Source organism: Aedes aegypti, chromosome 3, assembly GCF_002204515.2.
Source record: "Aedes aegypti strain LVP_AGWG chromosome 3, AaegL5.0 Primary Assembly, whole genome shotgun sequence".
NCBI classification, from domain to species: domain Eukaryota; kingdom Metazoa; phylum Arthropoda; class Insecta; order Diptera; family Culicidae; genus Aedes; species Aedes aegypti.
Genome location: NC_035109.1, coordinates 348,972,413 through 348,978,468, shown reverse-complemented (window position 1 = coordinate 348,978,468; position 6,056 = coordinate 348,972,413). Strand labels below are relative to the sequence as shown.

Sequence of the window (6,056 nt, the reverse complement as noted above, 5' to 3'; positions counted from 1 at the left end):
CTTGTACATTTTGTTTCGTCTCGTAACTCGTACAAACAAAATCGGATCACTCCGTAACAGCTGTCAAATCAACATTTGTTATCATAAGTTAAGTCGGATAAGATCACAGGTTAGTTCGGTAGAAAATTTATACAGTCGCATTGTATGTTATTATTCATCACATAATGTATGCACGCATATCGCCTCCACTTTTGTACGTAGAAGGCCTTTTCGCGACATCTTATAAGTGAAATGTTGCACATACAAAGCCTCCAGGTGATTTCGTTATACGTACATTTTGGTTGTCTGGGTCAAAGCGAAACTTCAAATTTTCAAGAGCACACATCTAGAGAACAAGACAACCGTTTGTGTTGAACATTCAACTCACTTTGGTATCCGAAATGGCCGCCAGATTTTTTCATTAAAATCAATACTCTTATTCTTCACTCGACTCGATGAAAACACCAACGATATAAAACTTGTTTCTTTGTCAATTGTTATTTCAAAATGGCGGAAAGGGAAATCACATTGAACTACCTGCTTTCTAGATACCTTGGAATAGCCTGTGTTGCCAATGCTGAGACGGGATTCAACTCAATTTTAGGTTGTTTGAATGCAATTCCGTAATTGGGCCCAAAAACTCAATTTTGGCTAAATTTCCAAGGTCCCAACTTGGTAGTTTGTTTCTTATTGTGTCGAAAAAAACTCAATTTTGGAATAATTTAACGCCAAATTGAGTTCTTTCAACTCAAACATAAGAAAAGTTGCATATAACAAAATTTGGCTTATTGGGTCGAAGTATCCCAATTGGGTAGATGCAGCTATCTCTATTTTCGATAACACTCGTGAGGAAGAAAGAGAATACCGAGAGATTTTGGGTTGAAAGTGTAATCGATATACTTAATTTTGAGCAAAGTAAAGTCATAGTACACAAACGAAACCAATTGCCTGTCAAAAAAGGCCACTTCTCATTGGTTGATTTGGCAAAGGCCTACTTTTGCATAGTTGATTTGGATTGCAACAGGGCATTTTGTTACTAGCCCGTTCGTGTTGCTAGTAAATAAATTAAAGTTTTCATCAAAAGTTTGTAAATTTTTCACGAAATCTTTTTATTTGAAATCTATTCAGTACGACATTACTAAAATGAATAAAAAATACCTAACTGAGGGCAATTTAATGGAAGTTTTATCTATTGTCTCTAAAAAATATCATCGGTTTTGAATATACACATAATCTCTTAAAAAGCTGGCAGCCCTCTGTTGCACTGAATGAATGAAACGTGAAAAACACAACCAAATTATGAGTCTTAATATTAGAATATATTCACAAGAATTACTTAAAAATTCTAGAAAGATTCGCGAATCAGGCGAAACTGACAAAATGTACACAATTGAAGAAAATATAGCGTTGAAATTGTAGCTCGATTGTCTATTCACTGCACTTGAACTTTTCCCCTATTGATAATTTAACTATTCAAAAAACGCAAATTTGTAGAAGACGAAACTTCACCTCATGCCAAACCACACACTTTATTGATTACGCCTGTGTTTTTGTTTATCAAAGTGATGGGCGCATCTGAAATCTAAATCAAAACACGGCGAGAGTAAACGGCGACACTGCAAACAAAAAATAAACAAGGCGTACATGGCGGGCTTAATTGAAACCAGAATGTAAACACGGCGCAAAAGTAATAGGCGACACTGAAAATAATATCGATTACAGGCTCATAACATTGGGCGATACTGGCATCCTTGAGTGCTTTTAAGGCGAAACTTTATAATATATTTTTAGTACGAAATAGCTAGGGAAAATGTAGGAGATGTGTGTGGTATTGATGACGATTTTAAAACTAGGTTTATGAAATGTGTATTAAAGTGGAAAGGTTAAAGTTTGACTATATTTTCTCCAATTGGGATTAAAAATTGCACATGAGAATTTCATTGGTTATTTTCTCATTGTTATTGATTTGTCAGATAGGCCCTTATCGCGAATCCCTCTCGAATTATACTGGTAACCAGTGTTGCCACAAGTACAGATTTATCTTGAAAGGTACAGATTTTTTGATAGTTTTTGGTACAGATTCTGTACGGTACAGATTACAGATTTTCACGAAAAAGTACAGATTGGTACAGATTTTTGGAATTGGTAATTTTGTTACACAAAATCCAAAAAAATCGTGAAATTCGGAATTAATTTTCACAAAACTATAATTGAAGGATACAATTTCCATAGAATTGAAAAATAGTTATATTACAAGGAAAATTTTTTCTCTAAAAACTATATTAAACTTCTAAGTTCATAAGGATTTAAAGAGTTTTTTCTACAATTTCTATTGAACGTGGTACAGATTTCTAGAATCTATGGTACAGATAAAAAAGATTTTTGAGCCGTCGGTACAGATAAAAATGTGGCAACACTGCTGGTAACACTGGCTTTTGCATCGTCAAGGTTATTTACTAAAAAACAACGGGGCTGTCACGTCCTGTCCTAGGTACACATACGTCTCGAGTAGAATCGCTGCACACTAGATGCAAAACATCTGTCAGAGTTCATGATCGAAAATTTCAAGCACGATGGTGCAACAAATTTCAATGACCGGTGAAATTCTCCAATTTTACCTTTAAATTATGCCATCTTGATACTTCCCGCAAGCTCGCAAGTAGGATAGAAAGGCCTTAACGATAGTAGGTAAGTCCATAGTTTTTTTTTAATGCATTATAATGATAATTTTGGTTTCAGCAACAAGAAACTACTTGAGAAACAGAAACAGACGGCTTAATTGCAATATCTGATTTATTTCTTGTAGCGATCCAGCAACTATTGAAATGTCACTGTAGGTATAATCTTCTACTGCATCTAATCAAAATATAGTCCTACAATTTTGTCTTTAGAGTATTTGCGAAGCATTTCCTGAGTAGAAGATCACAACGGAGCAATGCAATTGGAGCATTTACGTTGTGCTATTGCTTCACGCTGGCTCCTCTTCTACAGCTACCGTATCTTCCGAAGGCAAGCTGTAGTTTCCTCAGTTTCAAACCATTGTCGGCCTTGAATGAGCCTCAAGATCCTACGGAAGTACCTCAAACATCATACATCCCATTTAGAAGTGAGCCGACTCGTTTTGAACATCAAGACTCTAGCATTCTACAATTTCTGTACGTTAAATATCGTTTCTTAGGTTTACCAAAAGAAAAGTTCAAAAGACTGGTGCCGTATCTACACTACGATGATGATGATATATTGGAACCCCTGCAGATTCCCCGAAAATATCCACCCCCAATGGGACGTCTGGAGGAAGCGTTTCCCATGATAGGAGGAGCATTTGCGGTGGGATTTGCCGGTGGAGGCGCCTATGGTATTGCGGAAGGTTTCGCTGCAATTTTTAACAATCGTGGACGAGTTCGTGTCACACAGTAAGTAGATGTTGTCGATAATATTATATGTAGAATGATGTACATCGTTTCATTCAAGGATTTTCAATCATTTTCTGAAACGAGGAAGATCTCTTGGCAATACGCTGGGAGTAGTTGCGTTGCTATACTGCTCTACAGGTGTGTTGTTTCATTTGGCAAGAGGTGGGAAGGATGATGCATGGAACACCATTGCGGCTGGTGGAGTAACCGGATTAATGATGGAGTCATCAAAAGGTCTCCCGCGAAGTACAAAAGTAGGTATCGGAATAGCTCTCAGTGCTTTGCATGTTTTGGTTGAGCATGTGAAAAGAGTTGTATTTGGATGAATGAAAATACAAATTGGAAACTACATAACAGTTTTCAAATTCTTCTATGGACCGATGCACGAGTTCACTTATTTGACGTTTGGGCGGTGCTGAATTCACCGGTTTCCATCAGCACATAAATAACACGGCTCCGCTAAAACGTCAAATTGTGAACCCGTGCATAGGTCCATGAGTTCTTCTTTTTCTGTTTGGCTTTACGTCCTCACTGGGACAGAGCCTGCTTCTCAGCTTAGTGTTCTTATGAGCACTTCCACAGTTATTAACTGAGAGCTTTCTTTGACAATGTTGCCATTTTTGCATTCGTATATCGTGTGGCAAGTACTATGCCCAGGGAAATCAAGGAAATTTCCATTACAAAAAGATCCTGGACCGACCGGGTTTCGAACTCAGACACCTTCAGTATGGCTTCGCTTTGTAGCCGCGGACTCTAACAACTCGGCTAAGGAAGGCCTCTTGTATAAGTATACAGTCGCCTCTCCACATCTCGATATCGAAGGGACCATCGAGATAGGGAGAGATCGAGACAAAGAACAATATTTTGATGAATACTAGATTGAAAAACATTCCGTTGCCAAGAAAGTAATATGGACCAATTCACGAGTTCACCATTTGACGTTTGAGCGGTGCCGTGTTATTTATGTGGCCATGGTAACGAATGAATTTGGCACCGTTCAAACGTCAAATTAGTAAACTCGTGCATCGGTCCATACAAACATACGTCATTTTGCGCTCTTAATTCGTTTTGAATCCCAAAATTTTGGTCTAGTAACCTTCGATATTGGTCATATTGACATACGGAGAGAAAATTGTGAACGAAAAATCAACAGAAACACATCGAGATATGGGGATATCGAGATAAGGAGGATATCGAGATATGGAGAGTGAAAATGTATGCAGACTGAAGGGACTTACGAAATCATCGATATAGGGAGAGATAGCGAGATATAAAACATCGAGATGTGGAGAGTCGACTGTATTTTGAATCTATACATTTAGACTAGTGTTTGATCCTTTTATCTTGACACTTGCTCCTGAGGGGCCGAGTGATATAATCAGGAATGAAATCACGGGTCGTGGATAGTTACTAGTGTTTGATCTTTTGATCGTGTCCCTTACTCCTAAGGAGGCAAACGATAAAAACTTGTTCAGCGTACAAGGCGGTTATCGAATAATATCACGAGTTCATTTAAGCGTCAACATTTTATGGATCACATCACAAATCAGGTGCCTCTCAGATCTTTTCCTTATCCCACTAACCCAATATCTGACAACTGTGTAGATGCAGAAGATTCTTCGGTCTCAAGTAACAATGGTTGGTCAAATATCATTCTTTCCCTTCCCCGATGATCGTAAGGACGTGGCCAGCGCTGTTATTGACTTTTTAATTTTGAAAACTAGATTTGTGCGCATTGAAAATAGAAAGCAAATCCCAAGCCCCATTACTGGTACTGGTCAATTACAATTAGTAGCTGTAAGAATTGTTAGGTCATCTGTTAGGGAACCTGAGGGAATTGAAGCATAACGACCAACGGTACTTGTTTAGTCAATTTGCGAAGCACGCATATCTGGTATTATGATATTGTCAAACGTGAATGAATCTAAAATTATCCTTCGCAGGGTTTCTAACTTCTTAAAATAAAAAAAAATCAATCGTTGAAAAATTGAAATATTCGAGTTTTAATATTTTATATGGAAAAGTCCTAGGTTGACGAGTCATCAGACAGAGTATGAGAATACTTTTCATGAGACTTAACCTTTATTTTTTTTTAACTCTTAAACAATGCAGAACAGATTTGAAGAAATTAAAAATTGAAAATTTAATTTCTTCTAACTGAGGGCTCATGCAGTATATGACATAACGGGGCCGACACAGTTTCGAAGTTATTTCTATTTTAATCTTTGCAACTTAGGCATACTCAAGGCCCAGATAGCCGGCAAACGCACAGCCATTCAACATGACTAAACTGAAGCTTTTGAGTTCGAACCCCACTGGTCGAGGATCTTTTCGGGTAGAGAATTTTCTCGAGTTTCCTGGGCATAGAGTATCTTTGCATCTGCCACACAATATACAAATGCAAAAACGGTCTATTGGCAAATAAAGCTTAACAAAAGACACCGTCACGTTAATGCTTCCAGTGGATCTCCCACTTAATAACTACGGATGTACTCATAATAATAGCTGAGAAACGGGCTTTGTCCCAGTGGAGACGTAACGCCAGAAAGAAGAAGAGACGTACTGGATCAGTTAGCTAGAAAAAGTCTCAATTTTTATATTTAAAACATTCTTAGCTCAGTTTTTATCCCTGGTTTTGGAACTACATTTTCTAGAGAGCGACGA

The 6,056-nt window shown here is 37.7% G+C and overlaps 1 protein-coding gene across 3 annotated transcripts; it reads left to right on the top strand.

Annotated features, from left to right (window-relative positions):
- The first annotated feature begins 2,488 nt into the window (after window positions 1-2,488).
- On the top strand, window positions 2,489-3,741 carry LOC110678467 (mitochondrial import inner membrane translocase subunit Tim23-like). Of its 3 annotated transcripts, none has more exons than XM_021851408.1 (5): window positions 2,489-2,663; window positions 2,719-2,812; window positions 2,871-3,085; window positions 3,158-3,392; window positions 3,451-3,741. In XM_021851408.1, the coding sequence occupies exons 2-5, from the start codon at window positions 2,805-2,807 to the stop codon at window positions 3,716-3,718; spliced, it is 726 nt and encodes a 241-aa protein (XP_021707100.1). In that variant the 5' UTR covers window positions 2,489-2,663; window positions 2,719-2,804; the 3' UTR covers window positions 3,719-3,741. The 3 variants fall into 3 exon arrangements, with proteins under 3 accessions (XP_021707100.1, XP_021707101.1, XP_021707099.1); XM_021851409.1 differs by having other exon boundaries at window positions 2,489-2,667; window positions 2,786-2,812; XM_021851407.1 differs by having other exon boundaries at window positions 2,489-2,667.
- Window positions 3,742-6,056: the final 2,315 nt, after the last annotated feature.

What these genes read in the sequence shown, in the direction of transcription:
- LOC110678467 (XM_021851408.1), top strand. An exon ending in ATCATACATCCCATTTAGAA is followed by an intron (nt 3,086 to 3,157) that starts GTGAGCCGACTC and finishes ATCGTTTCTTAG; the next exon opens with GTTTACCAAAAGAAAAGTTC. An exon ending in GGACGAGTTCGTGTCACACA is followed by an intron (nt 3,393 to 3,450) that starts GTAAGTAGATGT and finishes GTTTCATTCAAG; the next exon opens with GATTTTCAATCATTTTCTGA.